The sequence below is a fragment of the Phycodurus eques genome, chromosome 7, assembly GCF_024500275.1.
Source record: "Phycodurus eques isolate BA_2022a chromosome 7, UOR_Pequ_1.1, whole genome shotgun sequence".
Taxonomy (NCBI): Eukaryota; Metazoa; Chordata; class Actinopteri; order Syngnathiformes; family Syngnathidae; genus Phycodurus; species Phycodurus eques.
The window spans coordinates 14,219,805-14,244,873 of record NC_084531.1 but is presented as its reverse complement, the minus strand read 5'-3'; the positions used below and the strand labels follow the sequence as shown (position 1 = coordinate 14,244,873).

The 25,069-nt window shown below is 39.8% G+C and overlaps 1 protein-coding gene across 1 annotated transcript in view; it reads left to right on the top strand.

Annotated features, from left to right (window-relative positions):
- The first annotated feature begins 291 nt into the window (after positions 1-291).
- schip1 (schwannomin interacting protein 1) overlaps positions 292-25,069 on the top strand; it is a 218,894-nt gene continuing 194,116 nt past the window's right edge. Inside the window, exon 1 of the mRNA XM_061680789.1 lies at positions 292-348. Within this exon, the coding sequence (XP_061536773.1) occupies positions 301-348 (48 nt within the window). The 5' untranslated portion in view covers positions 292-300. The remainder of the gene's footprint in view (positions 349-25,069) is intronic.

Sequence of the window (25,069 nt, the reverse complement as noted above, 5' to 3'; positions counted from 1 at the left end):
TTGCTGTGATTTATTCAAGGCCAGACGACATAAAGCTGACAGGTTGATTGATAGTTTTGTGAGAGATAAAAAGAAAAAAGTTCTGTAGGCCTAGGTTGTAAAGTGACACGAAGAGGTAGAGATGTGGATTTAGTGGAAAGAAAATTGCAGTTTTCGATATAAACACGCTCACCTGTGCTTGTGTGTGTGTCTGTATGTGTGTGTACGTGTAGTATCCAGCGCGCTTGGCGTGACTTTCTCCAAAGACAGGAAGCAGACAAGAGGAGCCCCTCCCCGTCTTCTCTCTATTCGTCGGATAAGATGAGCATGTCCATCAGCATGGCCACCCTCTCCGACGGCAGCACCCCAGTAAGTCATGCATTGTTGCCTTTGTCGCAAGAGTTCACACTGCTGCTGGTGGAATATTTAAAGATACTTGTTTTGATCTGGCTTTTGGATAAGGTACTGGAAATTGTTATTTATTTCAAGTAAAATTCTGCAGTTATCTGACTGAATAGTCAATTTCTTTGTTGAAGTAAAGCAATTTATAAATAACTAAATAAAACATTTAAAACATCACTCAATCATTTTCATAGCATGTAATAATAATAAGAAGAAGAATAATAACCATGGTTCAGATTTATCTGCTGAGCAAATTGCCCCCCTAATTGATTAATGTTCTTAATTTTAGAAAATATATTTTTTTAAAGGGAATTTTTTTTTGGGTAGTATTTTTTCATATTTTTGTAGTGGGTCCATTTGTTTGAAACTGTTTTAATTAAAATGTAATAATAAATAAATACCAATATAATAATGGGAATGAGACTAATACCACTAATAATGAATATATTGAAAAAATATTTTATATATTTTTATACACCATATAAGATGACAATATATATATATATATATATATATATATATATATATATATATATTTCGATGTGTAATTGCTGGAAATATCTTTAATTGCAAATTAAATATTAGACTAAATACATAACAACCATAACTAGGAATTGTCTCTCTTATCGATTAATGTTCTTAATTGTAGAAAATTCAATTAGAGGGAATTTATTTTCAGGTGTATTTGTTTGAAAAGTTTTTAATTAAAAATATATTATTAGATTGAATAAAAAATACAACAATATTGATCAAATATATCATATAAATATAAAAATACACACATATATTATTATAATTTTTTATGTATAATTGTTGGAAATATTTTTAATTACAAATTAAATATTGGATTAAATAAACAATATGATAGTGATAAGTATATTAACAACACTTCATAAAACTAATATAATACAGCTGATTATTATTATTATTGTGGAGGTATATTTGTTTAAGATATTTATTAAAAAATTTCAAAGTATAATAATTAAACATAATAATGATAATTAGAAAATGACTAAAACAATGCTAAATTCTATAATTAATTAATGTATTTAAAAGTATGTATGTATGTACTAAATACATAATAAATATTTGGCTTTTTTATATAAATTTGTCATATGTACTCAGCCAGGAAATCAAGGTTATTGAAACTTTACCACAAAAGAGGTGTATCTTGTGGTGTACTACAGACTGAGTGTGATCAAGTATGCTGATAATATATATATATATATATATATATATATATATATATATATATATATATATAAATATATATATATATATATACACACACACCATTCATATGAATATGAAAGATTCTGGAAAAGCTTGGTCTTTGGAAGTGGAAGAAAGATTTTTATATATATACATATATATATATATATATATATATATATATAAAATGCTTTAATTTGACTGGAAAAGGTGTAGCAACCTGAATATTGAGAGAGAGTTTAAGCTCACTCAGCATAATTGCTTATGGGTGTGATTATATGCATTTTGGGATGTTTTAGGTTGCCTGGAGCAAAGATGATGATGGGCCATTGAGAGTTTATGTGTGTGCGCTCCTTCCTGTCCAGAAGGTGGCAGTATGTCTCAGCTAATTTCCACAAACACACGCACGCACGCACGCACACACACACACTTGAATAGAGGAGAATAACTTGAACCGCTGAACCACGATAAATCCTTGGATTTTCCCCACTGCGTCTATTCCGGTCATTATAATTCCACGCCGAATCAAGTGTGCGTGTTCACTCCTCGCCCTAATCTCCGAGATGGCAGTCAACAGGCAGGTTAACTCTCACATGGCTTTTTTTTTTTCCCTACTCCCCCTTAAGGCGGCACTTGTCCGTTGTGTCGCTCCAGTGAAAAGCCGAGGAGGACGATAAGATTTGGATCTAGCGGATAAAAGGAGGTCAGGTGGGGGAGTGCGGAGACTTGAGTATGTATGCTCTCACTCGCGCGTGATGATGAAGTCCTCCTATAGTCGCAGGTATTGTACATACACACTGCTTCGGATCCCCGTGGGATGGCTGGAAAATGCTTAGCTCAGTGAGTCTGACCTGCTGACAAGGGCAGATGATCATCACATGGAGAAAGTGTGTGTGTGTGTGTGTTCTGGCAACATGTGCAATCGTGTGTGTGAGCATCAGCCACTCCCAATGAAGTGCTGTTCCACTGAGCGCTGGACAATATAGTGTGATAGTGGTACAATATAATCTTGATCATGATATAGTGATAATGTATATATTGGAACAACATTTGTGGTAAATTATACTTCACTCTCTTCCAGAAGTATTGGAACAGTGATGCCAATTATTTTTTTTAAGCAGAGAGCAAACATTTAAGATGAATCTGAAACAAGAAAACAAGCATTTGATTTTCAGCTACAGTTATCGCGGTTCACCTATTGTGGATTCAGATTACTATATTTACGTCTTGATCGGATCTGCAGCTTTGAAGACAGCATTATTTGTAACTAAACACATTTTTTAGGTGAGCAAAAGTATATGGTTTTTGTGTTTTGTGCTGTTATGTTAGAACATTTCTGTGTGGAGTTTGCATGTTCTCACCATGTTCATCTGGGGTTCCTTCAGGTGCTCAGGTTTCTCCCCCACGTCTCGAAAACACGGATACTAGGTTACTTGAAGATTTTAACTTCCGTCCATAGGTGTTAATGTGACTGTGAGAAGTTGTTTATCCCAAAAAAAATCTATGTACATCTAAAACAATAACAGATACTGCCAATATGTGGATTGAGTTGGACTAACTCATACAACATTTTAAAGCTCATGCCTTTCACATCCGCAATATTTTTTTTCCAAAATATCATACTGAATCCAGCCAGTAGCAGCAGCCAGTATTGCATCATCACTAGTGCTCTGATTTTCTCCCACATCCCCAAAACAATAAATTAGATTTACTCAAGAAATTGTCCATAGATGTGAGTGTGAATGGTCGTCTGGACAGGTATGTGCCCTGCATTTGATTGGCGACCAGTCCAAGGTATACCCAGTCTGTCAATCAAAGTCAGCTGCGATAGGCTTTAGTCAACCGTTATGAGGACAAGCGGAACAGAAAATCAATGGCTAGATAAATGATCATAACACTTCACACTTCAACCTATGGGTTGCATGACTTCAGATTTATTTATTTTTTATTTTTTTAGTGGACACTAATTTGATGAAAGTGGAGTTGATGTCGACTGGTTGCTGATGATGTCACTGATATTTTGTCAGTAATGTGAATTAAAAATAATAATAATCACGGTAGGCGGTAATGCTTAATCTAAATTCCCTGACAACTGATATCTTATACAGCATATTTAAGCAGAAAATGCACATTACAACACAAGAGTACACTGTCGACTAGTCACTATTCACGTGTTTTTGGCTTGTGGAAGAGCCAGAGCTGCTTCCAGCAACACATGACCGCACTGGATGAAATGGGTCCGTCACTTTAATTCATTTAAATTGTCTTCTATTTTTGAATGTGCACTTTTTCTAAGTGAAGGAGAACCAGTAAAGGTGGAAAAAAAACCAGTCTGAAACTTTTTGACCCAGCAATATCAAAATGGAAGGAGAGTGGGGAATCATTTCACCACACACAAAGGGACCTTTTATTATTTGCAAACACCATCACGTCATGTAGAACCTGCTGCTATGGAGGGCCCAGAACCAGGATCAGTTTCTCCTTTTTGCTAAGTTATGCAAATGTAATTTTGCTTTCTCATCGGCAAGCACACTGAGCGAGAGGATTTAATTTTTATTTTATTTTTTTAATTTTTTTTTACCGTCACGCAACAGCGGGCGAGCTTTCACCCAGCCCATCTGTACAACGCCAACCACACACTATTTTCTCACCCGTGTTTATTTTACTGGCCCTTTGTTGGCTGTGACAGTTCCACCCTGCTTGAATTTCTAACACTTTGGATTGTGTTGACCCAGCAATACATTGTGTTACATTTTCCATGTGCTCCTGCTTTCTCTACAGAATGCACATCCGTAACCCCACCACCACCAGCGTGCGATGGAGCTCACGCTACCGAGCCTCACTCATCGCCACGGCGATGCTGTACAGTAGATGTCTCACTTAATGATCGATCCTCACGTTCCATAGCAATGCCGTGAAGCAGGCAGAAATTATAGCTTTCATTAAGGGGGAACCTAACAAAACTCAGGATTTTATGCTCCGCTGTGAATCAGCTGTCGGGATTTTATTGTTTCATAATATTGTACTGACGCATCAACGCACGCACACAGGGCAGTCACCTCTATACACACACACACACACAAAGTGGTGTGAGCACAAACATGGCAACATAAGGATGACTCCGGCTTCAATTTGTGCCGGTCGTTGTGATGGTTGTGTGGTTATAACCAGTCGTTAATCCGCACAGATCGGCAGGGTTGCGTGAAGGTTTTTCTTGCAGGATCGCAACTAAATTACTACATTAATTATGACACAAAATGAAATGCACAAAAAGGATGCGGGATGGGTGCTGTCCAGTAGCATGGTGCTGACTTGTGTTGCAGATGCAGATTTTGGCCGCTAGAGGAGGTTGTGGTGCTACTGGAACTCTTTGGTTCCTGTTCTCTGCTGAATGCTTTACAAATGTACATAGCATGCTTTATTCATATTTATATCACCCTTGACTGTTATCATGATTTATTTATTATTGCATTATATTTCACGGCATTTAACATATTATATAATTAATTCTTAATGTTATACTCTAACGTTTATATTTATTTAGTCATATGTTTTATTATACCTTCACAATTATAATAAATGTTGCATTGCATTTCTATTTTACTGCTACATTTCTGTTTGCATCTATTTTATACTTTAATACAGTGATGCATGTGTGCAGTGTTTCCATGTCCACGCCGGTAACACAAAAGATTGAAATGAATAGAAATGCAATTAATTTGTTTCAACCTCTCGCCAAAAATACCAACAAACATTTTTACATTGTTTTTAATAAGGAAAATAGCACTTCATAAGATTGAACGTTATAAAAACATAGTAAAATCATAATTAATTAGAATGTAAAGAAATAAACAGTTAGTGCAACATAATTGAGTGCGACTCTGCCGCTCCTTCTGTGTATGCGCCCTGGCCACGTGGGAGCAGAATTATGCATACATGTTCGATACACATAGAAGACGGTCACAACAGTTCAGTAAGCTGCAGTACTATTAGTCGTCTCTCGCAGAAGATAGAATAATGCGTGTGAGTATTGTTATATAGCCTGTCTACATGTGTTGCCCCACCATTTATGTTCAAATATCTATTGCTTAAGGGGTTATAACACCAAGACTCCAAAGCTATTCGTTAGCCTTCCTATTTCCTTTTGTATTGTTTCTTCGCATTAAGCGAAACAGACTTTCCTAAGACAAACATATGTGTTTGTTTGAAATACACAACGTGTTATTCTTTTTGTTTTATGTTTAGTTTGACAATAAACTTCAACTGTGAGTGGCAATAAACATCTTGAAGCCTGTTTTTGAGGATTTGTTCATTTTCTGCTGCTTCTTTTGAAGTGAGTTGAGTTGCGTTTATTGTCGCCATACAGAGTTCCTATTTCCATTTTTTTGCTCGCAAGTCAAAGCAAAAGAATGAGTTGAACGAAAACTCGTGTCTCAAGGCACCACAATATTTACACTGTGCAACTAGTTGCATGTGCTGTTTAATTGTGTGTACCAAACTACTCATAACAAGTATTTTTTTAAATTTTATTTTATTTAACTCCTCGCATTTTCTTTTATTTCATTTAAATCAGCACAGTAAGGCTGGAGCCCGTTTTATCTTACTTTCAGTCCTTTTATTTCACTTTGCTGTGCAGGTCATGAAAACGCATGCGCAAGGCACTTCTTATTTCGAGCGTTTGTTTCTCCTTATCAGGTCTTTTCCCTTCCTCTTTGTTTATTTTGACATTATCCCTCTTATTGAATGCCCTTCACTCATCCTTGTCTCTCCATTGCTCTCCTCACCTGCCATTTGCTTACATTTATTTATCAGGCCGCCCAGCTGCTTATAGGTGGCTGGCAGTAGCGATAAGATATGTATGGCAAAATTTGGTGGGTTTCAAAGGGGCGGGGGGGAGGCTGGGTGGGGTTTAGTCTTTAAATGCTGCGCATGTTCACAAAGCAACGGCTTCCTCCACCGAAACTGCACAGTCATTGTTATTTCGTCCCTATTTGTCTCGAAAGGTTAGCTTCAGAGGTGTCCCGGAATAACCCGCCACCATTTTTTCCTGGCTCATCAGTACACAAAGCATTTAGAACCTCAGGAGATTACTGAGCCACCAGGCAGTGAGCAAAGTATTTAACCCCTTCTATGTCCTCTATTTCAGATCATGGTACAAAATGGACTCTCTCTCAGGACTCAAAAGCCCCTTTTGGTCTTTTTGTGCTCACTGCACAAGCTGTCATTGCTATGGATGGAGGGAAGCAGTAAAGGTCACGCATTGTGTCAGCCCTGCAGAATAGTTATTACACTAAAGGTTCAGCATTATCACGGATGAATGGCTCAGCCTTCGGGCTCAACTCTGTTGTGTTTACTGTACAATAAGCTCGCGGTGCTGCCTTCTGGCAGGTGGTCGACGATCCGCTCGCCATCTTGCAAGTAGCTTGCCGCGGCGCTGGCGTTGCATTTATGGTGCTGTTTTATGCACCTTTTTATTTATGAGTTTATTTTAAGACTTTACAAATACATACAGAAAATGCAGCAGTGGTGGTGATATTGATGGCTCAGCGTATCCCTCGTTGCTCGTTGTGGGATAACAGCTGGAAAAGTGTGGGTGCATGTTGAAGCCTTTCACCAGAAAAAGTGTGGGTGTTGAAACACTCACATGAACACATCAATGAGCTTTGAAATGACAGTGTTGATATTTGCAACTGTGGATTACGGGCAAGTGGCGATAATGCTAATCTGTATCAAATATGTTGCTTTTTCATAGGAGTGGTAACTTCTGTTTGGCAGCTTCAGAGAGGCATTCATTTCACAATATTTTGTATTGTACTTGTGTATTTTATATATATATAATACATGATATACATTTGGCATATAATATATATATATATATATATATATATATATATATATATATATATATATATATATATATATATGGCGGCACGGTGGACGACTGGTTAGCGCGTCAGCCTCACAGTTCTGAGGACCCGGGTTCAATCCCCGGCCCCGCCTGTGTGGAGTTTGCATGTTCTCCCCGTGCCTGCGTGGGTTTTCTCCGGGCACTCCGGTTTCCTCCCACATCCCAAAAACATGCATGCTAGGTTAATTGACAACTCTAAATTCCCCGTAGGTGTGAATGTGAGTGCGAATGGTTGTTTGTTTATATGTGCCCTCCGATTGGCTGGCAACCAGTTCAGGGTGTACCCCGCCTACTGCCCGATGATAGCTGGGATAGGCTCCAGCACGCCCGCGACCCTAGTGAGGAGAAGCGGCTCAAAAAAAGGATGGATGGATGGATATTCTGCAGGTGTACCTATTGTTGTGGGCAATGGGTGGATATTGCGCAGCCTGCTTTATTTCCACAGAGATGATATTTGGTAATTCTGCAAATTCCACATGTAGGCACACCTCTGGAAATGAATGCTCACCACCAACTAGTCCCTTCATCAGGGTGGGGAATGTGCAAGGCTTTTTATGATCCTGTTACGGTAATTCCAAACAAAATGGTTGGACGATTTAGGGATTCTCTTAAATTCCTTTACGGAAGCCTTACATAAACGGAGGCTCACAAGTTTAATCTTTTTTTTTTTTTTTTCCTGCAAATTGATTGACGAGACAAGAAGCTACACATGCTTTTCTGTTGCTTCTTATTCCCCTGGAGAAGGCCACCGGTGCCGCTTTCTACACCAGGCTATAATGGACGTAATCCCTCCTGTCATAGTATCTCTCCTAGATGTAATGTTGCGGTGGATGCTAGCCTCTTGTACCGGGCGCGCTGGAGGCTGCGGTGACACGCCGGCGTGAGAGTTATTGACGGACAAAATCATTAGTGACCTTTCCCTCGCCGGGCGTACGTGCGGTGCGTCTAGCGGCAGAGGTTACACAATTTTAACCCTGTTGTGACTGTAACCCGCCACACTTGTTGGCTGCTTGAAGTAGCTTGAGTGACATTCCTGTGACTATTTGGATTAGATGTGATGCTCAGGAAGCACCCCCACCCCATGTGTTATAAAAGATCTAATGGGAGACCCACTCAGCCGCTCACATGACATCGAAATGACAAGTTCAACATAGACTCTTTCAAGCGTGATGTATAGTGGGACCCATAAAGTTTATAAACAATCTGTTCCGGGGTGCAAATGTCATTTCTTCAATATGACTATATGGGAAATTCCATTAATCCATTCCAGGGTGAACTGTTGCCATCTGGAACCTTTATTTATTGTACTAGCAATGTTTTTGGCACACTCTAAAAACAGCTGTGTCAAAAAGAACCCAAAATGGGTTAATGGGTAACCCAATGCGTTCCTAAAGTTGGACCAACCCAACGAGTGGTTATTTTAGACAAGCAGGTCTGGGTTAGGGGTTTGACAAAGCGTGTTGGATGTGGGGCTGTCTACCCCAAAATAGGTTGAAAGCGACCCTCCCTTTGGGCCAAATGTGATCTTGCCGTTGGATTGGTCAAATGTGAAACAATAAGTGGTCTAAAACATAAGAATAACAAATAAATTATTCAACCCACTGTTTGTTGGCCCCACTTTGATCTTGCTGCATCATACATAACCAGCCCAAAGTGTTTATTCAGGAAAATTATTTTCTAGTTAGCATTACTAACATCCAACCATCCATCTTTTGAACTGCTTATCCTCACTGGGGTCGCGGGCGTGCTTAAGCCGAACCCAGCTGACTTTGGGCGAGAAGCGGGGTACACCCTGAATTGGATGCCAGCCATTCACATTGACCTTTTCCACAAATAATAAATGCATTGTCTTTTTTTAAATTAAAGGCTGGAGTAACTAGACTCTTGCACTTCACCATAACGGAAGCAGTCAGCAGGTGGCTCTAAGTCGCAGCTGAATAAAATAAGTGCAATCAAACAAAAATGGCTACTTCAAGAAGGCGCGTTTTCCCAAACCAATGGTGGTGTACCTGTAACCTGTACCTGTAGTTGATCCATCTCAGTACCGTCAGTTTAGACCAATAGCTGGGTTGCGAAATCAATGCATCTTGTTTTTGTGTTCTCTTACCCAACAGATGGGTTAATAATTTGCTCTAATATTGATCCGATGTTGGTTGAAATTGACCAAACCTATGACCCAACTATGCCAAACCAAGTTGAGTTACAAAATTGACCCAGCATTTTTTAGTGTGGAACATTTTAATATTCTTAACTGTCATAGCAGTGTAAATATAAATTACCTGCCACACATTAGAGGTGAAAAACAATTAATTGTGGATACCATGCGCACCACGTACTTAAGCGCTTCTCCTCACTAGGGTCGCGGGCGTGCTGGAGCCTATCCCACCTGTCATCGGGCAGGAGGCGGGGTACACCCTGAACTGGTTGCCAGCCAATCGCAGGGCACATAGAAACAAACAACCATTCGCACTCACAGTCATGCCTACGGGCAATTTAGAGTCTCCAATTAATGCATGTTTTTGGGATGTGGGAGGAAACCGGAGTGCCCGGAGAAAACCCACGCAGGCACGGGGAGAACATGCAAACTCCACACAGGCGGGGCCGGGGATTGAACCCGGGTCCTCAGAACTGTGAGGCTGACGCTCTAACCAGTCGTCCACCGTGCCGCCGGCTTAGACTTCATGCATTATGTTTTTAACATATTCAGCTAACATACAAGTGGGGGAAAAAAGCCAGCTGTGATATTAACTCCTGTAAACTAAAGCGTACCATATTTGGAACTGGAGAATGAGCTGAATGCTGCTGGCTTCGACTTTGTGCATTGTGATTCGGAACATTCTTAACTACAAAAGTGTTAACAGTGATTGTGCATACAGTGGGTACCACATATCAAAATGGAGAAGGAGCTAACAGCAGCGGGAATAGAGTTCACGCATTTGGCTTCTTAGCATTTTGAATTTCTCAAAGCATGCATGTTAGGCTTATTAAAGACTCTAAATTGCTCATAGATGTGATTGTGAAAGGTTGTTTGTCATGATGTGCCCTACGATCTGCTGGCGAACAGTCCTGGGTGTACCCTACCTTTCGCCCAAAGTTAGCAGAGATAGGCTCCCCTTCACCCTGAGGCAAACCGTATGGAAAGTTGTTGAGTGGCTGCATTTTCTCACGTTGTATTATCCAGTGGAATCCACTGGGGGTCAGTGTTCTGCTTTTGTCTCGAGTAGCTAGCAGCTTGTACAGGGAGGAGTTCCAAGTCCAGTAAACCTGCACAGAAAAAAGGATTGTCATCCCTCCCCGGGAGGAGGACGCTGTTTTTATTCTATCAGAACACAATCGGTCTGCGTTTGACGTGGTGATGTTGGTTCTTCTCGACAGAAAAAAAAAAAGAAGTGTTTAACGGCCTTGTGTCGGAGCCCTTTTCTCCAACATCAGCACCACGACTGGGTGCCTCTTTTCAAAGATAATACGCTTTTATCATCATTTTGCCGACTATAAAAGGCCACATTTTTCTCTTTCATCCCTTCTCCTTGAGGCTTTTATAATTCGGTGCCTCCCCAATTAAATATGAAAGTGTTTCTGGATGACATCAGACTTGGTGAACAAGCAGCCCTAGCTCGGATGTAGCGACACGTTTCACAGTGGCGGCCCATTATCTCGCTGATCCTGCAGTCACCCGCCAACAAGGCCATAATTGAGCATTATGTCTAATTTGGGAGACTCTGGACATAAAAAGCAGCAGATTGATGCCATAAAAATTCATCCCGGGCCTGAGATTTATCGATTGGGGTCTCACACAGTTAATCAAGGCAATGTTGGCCACATTGTGCAAAGTGTCTCAGTATTGGTTTTATGTGAGGTCTTGTTTCCTCTAACCAAGATTCTTTTTTATGATTATTATTCTGTGCTCCTCTGTGATAATCCCATTAAAAAAATAACAAAAAAAGCCATAAGAACTACATAGGCGGCACGCCTCACTTGATGCTTATCAGTGTTGTGATGGTCAGATAAACATTGACGATAAGATGAATGTTTCAAGTACCATTCGGCTTGTGTCTCTTCCCAGGCCACAAAAGTAGGTAGACCCTCAGAATCTGATCCAAAAGCAAGATAATAAAGATCAAGCTCTAGAGAGGTAATACTTTAATAAAATGTTTATTGGAGTTTTGCATGACTACAAACTATAACTTCAATAGCAAACCTATTGTTGATTCAACCCTTTGTGGAGCCCTTTAAATAGAATTAAGCATTGTTGGGTTAACTAAACATACTCTTTTGTAATTATAATCCAAAACTTCAACCTTGGTTTCATTGGACCATAACACATTTTTCTACATATGTTTGGAAGGTTTCGAGTAGTTTTTGCAATATTTTGAAACCAAGATTGAACATTTGGGCCAGAATTCCCAAAAGTATGTTTGGTTAGCACAAATATCACTGTTCATCACCAAAGGTCACCATACGTACAGCTTGGTGGTGGCAGCATCATGCTTTGGGGCTATTTTTCTTCAGCTGGAAGCAGGACCTTAATTGACTTAGAGGGAATTATGAACAGTTCAAAATTGCAGTCAGTGCCAGCTTCTTCTTGCCATTGGCTTGTCGTCCTTCTGCTAGAAAGGGAAAAAATGTCAGGGAAAGCCTACTAGAACATCTGATATTTATTTGGCGTTAGCCAGAGGTACTTTAAATGTTGGCTGGTGTGTAATGACTCCCATTTAACATGAGTTTGAATGAGATTGGCTAAAGCTGAACACAGCCCCGTCCCCACTTATAAGGGGTTCTGCACACTTTTGCAACCAATCCAGTTTGTTTATGCTCCCCCTCTTGAAAAAAATTCAAATGTTCTTTTCAGTTGAGTTTTACAGGTTGCAGGTCTCATTATTTGAGGAAAAACATTTTTTAAATGATTATATACAAAGAAAACCTGCCCTTTGAACTGGGTTGTGTAGACTTTTTGTCTCCACGGTGTGTGTGTATATGCATGGCCCATGGCTTTGAGCATTGCAAAATACAATTGAGGATGTAAGGCGTGCATGAAATCATAGGATAGTGTATGTGCACATGAAGAATCGTTGGCTATGTTGCGGCACAAAAGCAACAACATCAAGCATTACGTTCCTTTTGGAATAAAATGATTCTTTCTTCAAAACGTCTGCTTCCTCCCAGAGTTTCCTGTGGGTGCGACAGCTGCCTCTCTCACTGCATTCTTTCCTCGTTATTCAACACGAACAATCCCGCTGCTTATTCAGGCTCACTACCAGTGCAAAGCGACTGCAGTGCATATATATGCGTGTGCGTGCTTGGAAGAGAGAGATTGCTCTGCCACTTGTGACCATCTAAGCTGTGATTTGTATTAAAATTGTGATCTAGGGAGGAGATACTTTTTTTTGTTGCTTTATTGGTTTGGGATTTTGAGTGGAGGATTCCCACGAGGAAGAGGAGGGGGGAGGAAGCATATAGCACAGAAAGGAGATAAAAAGAGGTTTAGGGGCGCGAGAGAGCCCCCATTCTTCATCCCACTGAGTGATCAGCTCTCCAGAGAGAAATAAACTGATTTGTGATTAATGAATAGGTGGAGGAGAGCTTTCCTCTATTTCCCCCTCCTGCTTTCAATTCTCTTTTGCTTGTCTAACTCTCTTCCCGAGAAAATACATCTCCGTAATGATGTCGGTGTGTAGAAGATGATAAAGGGGCTGATTTAAAAATAAATAAAGTTCACCAATATGCGGAACTCTGCTGTATTATCATTCCCTTTGCTGCTCGCTCATTGGCTAAATAAAGATAAGGCGTTACTGAGATGAAAACAGCGAGGACGTCTTGTGGGACGCTAGTTAGCGTCCCACTTTCACAACAAATACTTTTTTTTAAATAACTGTTTATTATTATTATTATTATTATTATTATTATGAGCTCTGTCCTGCCTCATTAGGCCAGTAAACTAATGAGAGACAGTATGTCCTCATCGTCACCTCGACTGCTGCGTCCCGCATGACTTCAAGGCGGAGTTGCTAATAAGGGAGGAAAACAGCCAGTTAGTTTTATTTTTAACATTGTGTATGTGATGGTTTTGCACACGGCGACACCATCTTTTGAGTCGGTTCATGTTCTTTATCCGTGATCTCCTGTTTATCTTGTTCAATTTTCTGCGATTATCGTCAACTATGTACAAGGAAAACCCAAGCCAGGGTTGATGCTTTTGGTCACAGGTGTCCCACTTAAGGACCTCAAATTAGAGATACTGTATGGTGGCAGTGAACTGAGCTCACTTCACAAATAGCAGCAGTTTGTCAGATAGTGAATAATCCTTCCAAAAAGAGGCTTCAAGCTGTTTAATGTCACTCCCCGATGACTTTTACACTCAAACTAAACATAAAAACAACGAGAAATACATGTTGAGTATTACCAACATCCTCATAGCTTAGAAATGTCTACTTAGATTAATTCTAACACACAATGCAAAACGCTATAGTTGGGCTAATGAATAGCATCCGTGTCTCAGTGTTGTCAGCTTTTAAACCACGGGCATTTTTACACAAACAGTCAAGCAAGACATGTAGACTGACAACACTTACAAGCATGCAGTCTTTATCCTCCGCAAAGAACAACTCCTATTTCTACGGCTTACTGAGCAATTATGACCGTCTCCATCATGTATAGCCGTATGCCTATATTATACTGCCCCCAGGTGGTCAATGCGTGTACACCAGAAAGAACAGCACAATGTCCATTGAATTGAAGCAAAAAATGTGACAAAAACTGTTTAATTCTTTATATTCTAATGAATTATGTCATATGTTATATTTGTCTTATTTAAAAAAACAAGAGGGAAAAAAATCATGTTCCTTGTAACTTTTTTGTGTATCATCCTGAATATGTCTGACTGACGTATTGATTTTTCATGTCGTGTTTGATCCCGAACTCTGTTCATTTTAAAATACAGCCAACATTTAATTTTCCTTGTCAGCTCTTTTTGGGTCATCTTCTTTAAGCTACCAACACCTGTTGCTGTCAAAGCAAGAATCCCATTGATTTTTGAATGCCATTCCAGATGAAATGGCTACGATAGCTTCAATGCTCCTCATTACTGATTCTAACCAGTCCTCTTCAAACTGAGCTGTTGCTAAGTGTGACAAAGCAAGAACCCTATTGATTTTAAACGATAGTGAATGCATGTTGGATACGGTAGCCAGGGTCAAAGATCATCAAATTAGTCAGTTTCTTTTGAGTCTTATCTTCATGTTTATCCGTATTACCATGTTTTTTTAATCATTCAAATTTGGCAGTTTTTTAAGCAACACTCTTCTCTGTTTGGTGTCAAATTTAAAAGATGTATTTATTTTCACTTTCTCGGGACGTGAAATGAACTTCCTGTGTCACCACAGGAGCCCTATTGATTTTCACTGGCTGTTTTTGTCCCCTTCTGATCGCTGATGGCTATCTCAGTATCACCGTCTCCCAGTGTTCCATCCACCTCCAATCCTGTTTCCAAGCTATGTGTCACATCCTTCCTCTTCGTATCACCAATGTGCATCTGCACCAACTAAGATGTGTTTAAAGTTGTTCCTTGTGTGCCCGCAATATCCTCACCAGATGCTCGAATCATCTCAACTGCCTCATCTAACTCCTTTTTAATAATTGCTTTCACTCCATCATTAGCCAGAGTTCACGGCAATTACAGAATGCTGGAAACGGGCATCCAACAAACGAGTTAGTGATTTAGCTGCTTCTTCCGCTTCTAATGAGCCACAGTAACTTCTGACCATGACGTCACGGCTTAATCGGAATGGCGTCACACTTTTCAATAATATTTTACTCTCAAAATGAAATGCCTGAAATACACTTATCAAATGGGAATTATATTTTGGGGAATTTAACCCTTTATTATTGAATGTGGTTTCCTAAAGGGGAGATTCTTATGAAGTCATAACTGCACTTAAGTATGGATGTTCTCTCTCTCTCTTTCTTTTTACACGCAAGCCGTTATCCAACATCAAGCAACACTTACACATGCACTACTCACAAAAAGATAGAAGATATTGGGCTTTCGAGTGAAATTTCAGGACCAACCGAAATCCGCTATAACCTTTACGGGTGAATATAATTTGACATTCTAAACTCTTGAATGTTCAACAGTTCGATGTTTCAGTACTTTTTGCACAATGTGCTTGATCTCTAACAAGGACTGAATGGTAAAATTCACTGCAGTTGTTTGATCCATGCGGCGACCAATTAGATTTCTAAGGGGGCTTCAACTACTATGCGTGTCTGTGTCTCTGTATCTTTTTTGCAACCTGCTGCATTTAAGGTTCATCGTGAAAACTCACCTTAAAAGCACCTTTGCAGAAAACACTCAAAGGTGTGAAGTTTTCCTGCATCATTTGAATGAGAAAAACATTGCGCTGTCTGTTGGGATGAATATAAAAGTATACAATTGAAAACCGAAATTTTGAGTTAAGATGAATGTGGGATCAAAAGGGAGGACATTCTGTTGTCATTAGGAACACATGCATTGTTATTCTGTGGTGATTTGCTATTTTAGATTAATTTAGGGAATGCTGATTATTAAAAATAAATATCTTATGCCAAACATGACATCATTCAACACAGTCAAACATGGGTTTCAAAATATTAACAAAACCTCACTGGCACTTAATATCCCTCTTAAGGGTTAAGTTCTGGTCTTGACCAATCGAGATGGTGAGTGCATAAGTTACTGTGGTGGGTTTAAAAATTAATGCTCGGAAGTCATATTATCAAGTAGAAAAATAAGTACAAAAACAGGAATGATCCACACTGTTTACCCGTTTAAAATATAGAACATTTCATTCATAAAATATTTGTCTGAATCATGCTCTCAAGCCACACAGGCTAATAAAGTATTGCAAATGCAACACTTGGGGTTTCCAACCAAAAGAGTGATCATGCACCTATAAATCGAACCTAACTGCATGCAGCTACCACATTAATCTTGTGGGTAATTATAGCACAACCACATGTGTGAGCGATTAGCAGGCATAGGGGCACAAAATAGCATGTGTACGGCCTTGTATTATTTACAGACACCTACGGAAATGCATTTCATGCTCTCTGCATGTACAAATAGTCTATAAGAGCCCTAAATACACAAAGTGACAGTAGGGCACAAAGATATTGCAACACAAAAAAAGAATATAAAGCGATCACTACAAGAGCTGTATCAAAAATGTGATTATTCAAAGATAATACAGTACAATGCAAATGCCCTTTACATAAATTGTACACCTCTGCAAACCACACCGACAGTAGTCAAAATAATGTCAAATAAATTTTGCAGGATTATTTAGGTGTGGTAGGTTACAGTGATGTCTTGAGATATCCAGTTTTTAAAGAAGTGACCCGTCGTTCGGACGCTGTATGGTGGCAACATCACAGTTCACAAGCAGCATCTGGGCAGATAGTGAACAATTATTCCAAAAAAGAGGCTTCAAAGTGTTGATTGCCATTCCCATTCAAAGTTTATTGTCAAATTAAACATTAAACAAGCAAACAAACAAACATGTTAGGTATTTAGAACAAACGCATAGCTTTGCATTCGGAACATCAGTTTAGTTGAATGCTAACAAAGAATGCAAAAAGCCATGTACAGGCTAATGAATAGCATCGGTGTTATAACCCTTTACGCAACGGATGTTTGAACACAAATGGTGGCGCAACACATGTAGACAGAAAATATAACAATATTCACCGGCATATATTCTTTTTTCTCTGCGAAGAACAACTATTATTACTGCGGCCTACTGAGGAGTTTTGACCAGTTCCTTGTATATCCATGTCTCTATCATACTGCCCCCAGTGGCCAAGGCGCATACACCAGAAGGAGCAGCACAATGTCCACTGAATTGAAGCAACAACACAAAACAATGGGCCTGTGTGTATATACTACCCTTTTTATATGATGACTTTAGAGCTGCCCTGTTTCTTTCCCCTCAAATGTGGCCTGATCATTTTAATCCCCAAAAAGCTCAAACTAAAACCACCTCGGCCAGCGTTTTTTGAACATCTTTCACCAGGAGATTCGATTCGTGCTCCCTTTCCAACGTTGGTTTTTACACCCCCTCCCTCGACGAAACATCTCAAACCACAAGGGCAATCCAATAAACCGACCACATACGTGTTTCTACAAACTACTCTTCTTTTGACCTTCATATTTCTGCCAGTGAGCATGTGAGAGCTGGCCCCTTCTAATCACAACATTTCAGTTAGCACAGTTCAAACCGGGATAATTACTTGGGGAGCTTTATAAATGCTTATATGTGAGTATATATAGCTTCAGCAAAAGCTGACTTCCCGTTCTCGACAGAACATCAAAGACGTTGCCAATGGGCCCCTTGGCACGCGTTCTGTTTGAGATATTCACAGGATCTCAAGGTGCAATCAGGTAGTGCTTGGAGAGTGTGTTTGGGAGGCACTGGGTTCACACATGAAATCATTGCAGACGATGTGGTTTTTCTGGGCTCTTCATACTGTGACCTCCGTCAGGGGGTCGGTGTATGTGTCAGCACTTACAAGAGGTGACGACATCAGAAAAAAAAAAAAAAAAAAAAACAGGTTGGGAAAAAGGAGTAATTTGGATACAGCCATTCTGTGACCTACATATAAACTGTACAACTCATTTGATTAAAAAAAAAAAATATATATATATATATATATATTATATATATATATATTATATATATATATATATATATATATATATATATATATATATTGAGGAAGGAAAATTAAAATAAAAAACAGATAATTTGCTTGGACAAGTGTGCACAACCTTTTATAACTAGGATGTGGCTGTGTTCAGAATGAACATATCACATTCAAACTCATGTTAAATTGGAGTCAGCACACACCTGCCACAACTGAAAGAGCCTCTGATTAACCCCAAATCATTTTCATGACAAAACTTTTTAAGGTTTTTGTTGTATAGGAACATGTCACCCAGAGATCATACAAGTTCAGCAAGCACATGGAATGTTTGCTATTTTGCTTGAATAATCACTTCTTTAAACTTCATTTGTTACATTGGAGCTTCGTTTCTGTCCTACGTTTTGCATTATTAATTAATTGTGTCCCTCCATGTACACTCCATGGGGACTCTTATGATAATGTGTGTACATATGGTGTATTATTTTGCATCTTCATCCTTTTTGTCATCTTTCACTTGGTTTCACAGGTCTTTTTTTTTTAAAACAAATGTTGTGTGCATGTAAAAATACTGTTCACTTCTTCACATTTTTAAACACTTTTCATAAGAGATTTTTTTTTATTGTATATTCATTCACCTTTGAAACTTTTTTTCTGGTTTAGAATTTTTTTTTATTTTATTTTTTATAATTTATTGTTTGAATCCCAAAAGGGAAAACGCTCAAAATAGAATAAATTCAAATTAATATACCTTTTTATTTACCCACTAATCTTCATATAATGTCATGTTTTAGTAACTGTATATGTTTTAAAATCTAACATTATTTGTGTCTGGGTGCGATATTAAAATCTTCCTCAAAAATATTAACAGCCAAAAATGCACAGCAATTATATATTTTTTCCAAAAACTTTGTACATTTAAAAAAGTAAAATATTTATTACATGCTCAATTGTTTTCAATTATATTAATTCAGAATTTAAATATTTATAACCCATGCAAGGTCAGTTTTATTAATTTTATTATTCCAGAAGAGAGATTCACCACATTATCATCACATTATCTTACTTGATTAATAGTTTATTTGCTGGAGAAGGTGCACGCGTGGGTAGCATTGTCTGTACATGTGTGCCCCAGCTGTTTCGCTCGTCAGCGTGGTTAAATATTTCATCGTCTGATTTCTTCCTCTCTGCAGGAGACAGCTGTCAAGCTGCTGTTTATTGGCTGCTTTGAGAAAATGACCTGTCTATGATACAGTAAACACATTCAGTTTACACATCCATCACTATAGGTTTCTGTATATTTATATTAAACTACTACTATAATTTATAGTGAGTCACTATGAGTGTTCCTTTTAAGTGCCCAAGTGAATGACTTAATGCTGAGTCCTTTCATTCTAATCTGAAAAAGAGAAACTAAATATACAGCACATGTATTTAACGATTCATGTTTTTATTTTAACAGCATTTAGAAGGAAAGTTTTACCTACTATTTTCTGTAATAATAAAATATTTAAAACATTTTGGGGGTCCAATTTCCCCTTTAGGTAGAGCACCTACAATCTCGCATTCATCTACTTCATTTGGACTGGAAAATCTGAATTACATTGTTATCCTCTACAATTGTAATTTCGCTTTTTATAAAATTCATTATTTAAAAAAAAAAAAAAAAAGACAATAAATATTCTTGCCATCCGTTTTCTATAGTGCTTGTCCTCATTAGGGTCGCAGATGAGATGGAGCCTACCCTAGGTTACTTTGGTACGCCTTGTACTCGTCACCAGCCAATCGCAGGGCCAATATACACAAAAAAAGTACCCAGAAGAAACCCACACAGGTCCAGGGAGAACATGCAAACACCACACGGGACTCGTCGAAATGTCAGATAGACATTTCTTTAATGCAGTTTTTTTCTTGTCAAAACTGAAATACAGAGATCTGCAACATCATTTTGCCTAGGACAAATGATGTCACTATTGTCATTCATATGTATGGAGCTGCTCATTAAAGATGTCTACAACTCAGTTGCAGATATCCGCTTGTGAATTATGGATATTTGTGATTGAATTGTAGTTAACTGTGACTCTCGTTTGATATATCTACGTTATTTCAACTATCCACAATTCCAGTTAGAGATATAGTACAACGTCATTTCGTTAAAACTTATTTTAAGATATCTGCAAAGGGTCATGTAGCTACTGTATCTTGAATTTAGATTAATTAAAAATATCTTGAACTGGAATTATGAATAATATGAATCGATTGTAGATCTCTCAAACTGGAGTTACAGATATGTACAATTGAGTTGCACATATCCATAATTCACATAGTGGATATCTGCAACTTATTTGGAGATATCTGTAATTACAAACCCCGCATTGGATAGGAATGGCAAAAGTGACGTTATTTGTCTTAGGTCAAATGACTTTGCAAATATCTGAAATGACAATTGTGTATAGGAAGAATTTTGTTGCGGATATCTGAAATGCTGTTTTTGACTAGGAAAAACGGAATTACAAATATCTGCAACACATACCAAAACCCCAGTTTACTACTTTTCTTTTTCAAATCCTACGAAATAATGTTAGTTCCATCCAGCGTAGCTAAGTTCAATTGTGCCAACACGAATGCAGTAGAGTCATGGTGAAAAATGATTTGGATTATAATAATGATCATTTCAATCGAGGTTACTCACCGACAATGCAGTGTATTAGTTTCTTTCACAGGCACATTATTAACATATTAACATTTATAATACATGAAGTAGGGACGGTGTTTGGGGGGAGTCATGGACAAAGAGACACACATTTGCCATATTTAGCAGTAGCGTTCGAAAGCGTTGACGTTAGTTTTAAACCAAATGGTTCCCGAATGTGATAAGAACTCACTGGACTGTGCTTCTGTTTGGACGCCCGGCCACGCTGGCTTTGACTTACCGCTCGATGATCTAATTCCCTTTTCCCATAAGGCATGTTTCTTCACTTCCAGAACACTACCTTCACTCTGTACAGTGTTCCGCTGCTCACTCTGCAATATTTAAAAGCTGCCAGCGGTATATGCTTCGCAATATTACCCGGACTTGGATCAGGAAGTGGCTGGCAATATGTTGTGAATAACTGATCTGATGATTGATCTGATGAAATATTCCAGTCATCTGCCTTGCTTTGACAAACATTGATTTTTGACTTGACAGTCGCTCAGTATAACACAGCAGGTAGCCTTCTCTCCTGAGGACAGTTTCCTCTCATGAATTAGCACAAATACATTCATTCAAACTGAGGTATTACTGAAAACATACTTCTTAATTGCCTGGCTAGGCGTGGTTGGGTCTGTGGGGTGCCTACCTCCCTACCTATCAAGTGTGAAATTACACAACTGAGTCAAACTTTTTTTATATGTCTATCTCTGAAAATATGTCTATGAGCGAGCTGTTACGCACACTAATTTACATAATAACCACCCCACCAGATTTTTGCAGCCACAACATGTTCAGCTAGGATAGGTGATGATCCGCCATGGCCAAGTGATAGCCAGAGTCCACCCACGGAATTACACAGAGGCATCATTTCGTGTCAAAGCCAAAAGGTAAGCGGAGCTACAGTATTAGCATAGATCAAAATTAGATTCAATTGTGTTACCGGCGTTTCCTTCTGATAACTGGCACATACTTGAATTTTCAGATAAGTTGTCGAAATGTTTGTTTGGCGATAAAACCTCACGGATCATGGTGACTGGTCATTTATTTTAACATAGTTAACACTTATGGTCACCGCTGCCGCTGGGCACAAGCACCGCTCCGTGCGCGTACTTCTTCATTGGTTTTCGCCACTTTCTTATTGGGGTCGGCGGACTGTATGCATCTAAACCGGGAACCGATTTTTTATTTTTTTTATTTGAACGATCCCGGGAGAACCGGAATGTTAGTCCCGGTTCCAATCGATTCTCGATGCTCAACCCTAGTGATGAAGTGGTGCTACACAAGTGAACGTTCAATCCAATATTTATGGGTGCTCATTTTATGGTGGAAATATACAGTTAAATTATCCAGTGGTGGCTTTGCACAAGTGCACTTCACTTGCAGTCTGGACAAAGAGAGACTCTTAGAGTCTCCATAGGTTTCTAATAACATCACAAAAAGATGGTTGAATTGATGTGAGGTGTATTTCCGGAGTCTGAGAAAGCGTTCATGTCGAGTGGAAGCAAAGAATACTCCGAGACACAGGCGGTTGGGCTAAATCGGGTTTATTGAACAAGCCTTTGTGTCTTAACAGCTCTTTTCATGGTCAGATTCGCTATGAGCCCAGCCCGAAAATTTCGGACAACAAAAGTCTCGCACCTGTGGGCGTACTCGTATGTACCGCCCTTAAGCCTGATTGGTGCACTGAGGTTTGAATTGAACTACTTCCTCTTCCTCTTGTCCCTCAGGGGGCCCTCTTGTCATTGAATCAACCGAAATCCAAAGTGACGCACCAGATGGCGATCGTAACCTTTGATGTTACACCAGCAGCCTTCGTTTATGGCTTCCTTCATTGTTTACCCATATTGTCCTGTAAACTGCAGGGGGGATTTACAGATAAGCATTTAGTCTCAGGAATGCAATTGTCCTCTATGAAGCTTAAAGTTGAAAAAGAAATCGCTGACACAGTCAACACCTCCCTCTGCAGGCATCTGCACCCGGGTTCAATCCCCGGCCCCGCCTGTGTGGAGTTTGCATGTTCTCCCCGTGTCTGCGTGGGTTTTTTCCGGGCACTCCGGTTTCCTCCCACATCCCAAAAACATGCATGCTAGGTTAATTGACAACTCTAAATTCTGTGAATGAGAGTGCAAATGGTTGTTTGTTTATGTGTGCTCTGCGATTGGCTGGCAACCAGTTCGGGGTGTACCCCGCCTCCTGCCCGATGACAGCTGGGATAGGCTCCAGCACGCCCGCGACCCTAGTGAGGAGAAGCGGCTCAGAAAATGGATGGATGGATGGATAGATCTTAGGTTTGCTGTAATTCTTTATCCTTTGCTGTTTTTGTCAAAAGAATATGAGTGATCTTTAAGAACATTTATATTGTCGTCATAATATGTCTCCTGTAATATTTAGTTGCAAATCACCAAACTTGCATTCTTCTTTTGTGACGCATGTCCAGGCTTTCAATTTTTGTCAGGGTTACCTCTGCAGTCTCCTCCTTAGCAGGTAAAATGTATGCTCTCTTGGGTTTAAGTCTAGATATCGACTTGGCCTTGACCTTTGACGACCCATGAACGCCTTTGACCTAATGGAATTTTTTTTTTAATTGGTGGGGGATAATGCGTTCCATCGGATGGCGGCAGTATCGATATATAATGCCAGTGTATTGACTGCGTACCCTGATGTGATACGTGATGATACAAATATATTATCCCACCCCTGCCATGCAAATGGATTTATTTGTGTGTCATCTGTTTCTACTTGTATAACATTGGATGCAAAATGTCACCTCTAAATACAATGTAAAAGGATGTTTTGCCAACCTATCCATCCATTCATCCATCATTATCCTCACTAAAACGTGTATACCCAACAGTATGAGACTCAATCTGCAAGGAATTTTCCATAAACACCTGTTGCATCACAATGTTCTTTTCTATCCAACCACTTGCCTGTAAGCATGACAATAAGCACCGCATTGCAATGCCTATTGAAATATTCATGCGCCTCTCAGGTATGTTTACCTATCCATCCATCCATCCATCCATTTTCTACCGCTTATCCGAGGTCGGGTCGCGGGGGCAGTAGCTTAAGCAGGTACGCCCAGACTGCCCTCTCCCCAGCCACTTCATCCAGCTCTTCTGGGGGGATCCCGAGGTGTTCACAGGCCAGCCGAAAAACGTAGTCTCTCCAGCATGTCCTGTGTCGTCCCCGGGGTCTCCTCCCGGTGGGACGTGCCCAGAACACCTCACCAGGGAGGCGTCCGGGAGGCATCCGAATCAGATGCCCCAGCCACCTCATCTGGCTCTTCTCGATGTGGAGGAGCAGCTGGTCTACTCTGAGATCCTCCCGGATGACCGAGCTTCTCACCCTATCCCTAAGGCCTTGTTTACTACTGCCTTGTTTACCTACTGTAGCTCTAATGCATGTATGCATGATTGTAAGCCTGACACTGCATGTGCTTCATTTCACAGTTCCAGCAGGGCAAGAGAGGCCATCGAAAATATCCATCTATCTACACATATAAACAAACAACCATTCGCATACATATTCGCACCTACAGGCAGTCTTCAATTAACCTACCATGCGTGTTTTGGGAATGTGGGAGGAAACTGGAGTTCCCAAAGAAAACCCACTCAGGCCCGGGGAGCACATGCAAACTCCACACAGGCGAGGCCAGATTTGAACTCAGGACCTCAGAATTGTAAGGCAGATGTGCTAACCAGTCTTCCATCGTGTCGCAGCTATAGAAACTATTTTGGGGGGAAAAAAATCCATTCCTCCATTTCACTTTCATCACTTGTCCTCATCTAGCTTACTTTGGGACGAGAAGCAGGGTACACTCTGGACTGGTATCGAGTCAATTGCCGGCCAAGTTTTGGCAACCAGTCACATTCACAGTGACACCTATGCAGGGGCAGAGCCAGGAGGTGGCCAGGGGTGACCGCAACCACCTTAGACTGAAACTCGAACACCCAGTTGGGCACCCCCACGTCGATCATTCGTTCTCGAGGGGCATCGCCAAAACCTTGGCCACCCCATTGAATATTTTGTGGGTGCACCACTTCACCTATGAACAATTTCGAGTCTTAAATTAACATGCATGTTTTTGGAATGTGTCATGAAGCCTGACTACCTAGAAAAAAAAACCTAATGAACACGGGACAACATGCAAACTTCATCCAGGAAGCTCAGAGCCAAAATTTGAACCCAGAACCTTT